Source organism: Fukomys damarensis, unplaced genomic scaffold, assembly GCF_012274545.1.
Source record: "Fukomys damarensis isolate Sample0158 unplaced genomic scaffold, DMR_v1.0_HiC HiC_scaffold_37, whole genome shotgun sequence".
Lineage (NCBI taxonomy): Eukaryota > Metazoa > Chordata > Mammalia > Rodentia > Bathyergidae > Fukomys > Fukomys damarensis.
The window spans coordinates 4702248-4703696 of record NW_022900949.1 but is presented as its reverse complement, the minus strand read 5'-3'; the positions used below and the strand labels follow the sequence as shown (position 1 = coordinate 4703696).

At 40.6% G+C, this 1449-nt stretch overlaps 1 protein-coding gene across 1 annotated transcript; it reads right to left on the bottom strand.

Moving 5' to 3' along the window:
• Positions 1-519: 519 nt before the first annotated feature.
• On the bottom strand, positions 520-1449 carry LOC104851174 (olfactory receptor 7E24). The gene has a single exon (XM_010608354.1). It carries the CDS (start codon positions 1447-1449, stop codon positions 520-522), a length of 930 nt encoding a protein of 309 aa, XP_010606656.1.

Genomic DNA, 1449 nt, shown 5'->3' with positions numbered 1-1449 from the left:
TATTGGTCCACATTATTCAATTCTTGGAAATGTCTGATATTCAATGAAAGTTTTGAAAAAGAATGTCACCAAAAATTTGGACTTTTCATTTACACAGAAGAAGTCTTAAGAGTATTATTGTTTGTTAAATTTTTGCTTTTTAAACAAGTCCCCAGCTTCTTATTTCTATTGCTCATTGTAGAAATACATACATATCTAAAGGGATGATTTTAAGCAATTTTAAGTGCAGAGTTTGGTTACATATATAATAATATATTTTTGATGTGACCCTCATTCTTACCCATCTCCAGAAAGTTTTCACTTCCCAAACTGAAAAGTGCAGCTTTCTGAAATACACTACATACTATCTCTTGAACATCCATGGCTCAGTAATGAAATGTCATACAAAGTTAAAGGCATCAAACCTCAGAAACTGTGAATCCAATGTTGATGTGTTTACAGATAAGCTTTGCTATCCCCCCCTTTTTACTACATTTTCTAAATTACATTCCAAAGAAATGAATGAAAAAGCTCATGGGATTAGATTTTCCAAAAGTGGAGCCTCTTGAGGGTGCTGCTGATGTCCTTGTTCCTCAGGCTGTAGATGAAGGGATTCAGCATTGGGGTTACCACAGTGTACATCAGTGAAGCCACCATGCCCTTTCTGGGAGAATATGATGGATTTGAACCACGATATGTTCCAATGCCTGTTCCATAGAATAAGCAAACAACTGACAGGTGAGAACTACAGGTAGAGAAGGCTTTGGATCTCCCCGCAGATGATGGGATTTTCAGAAGGACAGAAACAATTTTATAGTAGGAGAAAATGATCCCTGACACGGGCAAAAAACCAAATAGGACACCAACCATATAAGTGACTATGTTTTTTATGATGGTGTCAGAACATGAAAGGTCAAGGAATTTGGAAGTTTCACAAAAGAAACTAGCTATTCCTACATCTTTGAAACAGGAAACTTGTAAGGCAGTGAAATTCTGCAGCTGGGAATCCAAAATACTAACAAAGACTGACAGCAAAAGTAATAAGTGACAGCTGTGAGGGTTCATAATGACCGCATAGTGCAGGGGGTGGCAGATGGCCACAAAGCGGTCACAGGCCATCACAGTCAGAAGCATGCTGTCCATACAACCAAAAAAGAGAAAGGCAGACAACTGTGTCAGGCAGGCTGCATAGGATATGACTCTGCTGTGAGTTAGGATGTCCACGACCAATTTTGGGACTGTAGAGGAGGTGAAACCAATGTCAGCCAAGGACAGGTTGGAGAGAAAGAAGTACATGGGGGTGTGGAGGTGAGAGTCAGAGGTGACGGCCAGGATGATGAGCAGGTTCCCGAGCACTGCGACCAGATACATGGACAGGAACAGTCCAAAGAGGATGGGCTGCAGGTCCGGATCCTCTGAGAAGCTCATGAGGTAAAACTCTGAGACATGTGTGAGATTATATCTTTCCAT

Excerpts from the sequence above, each read along its gene's own strand:
- LOC104851174 (XM_010608354.1), bottom strand. The coding sequence starts at position 1,449 with ATGGAAAGATATAATCTCACACATGTCTCAGAGTTTTACCTCATGAGC.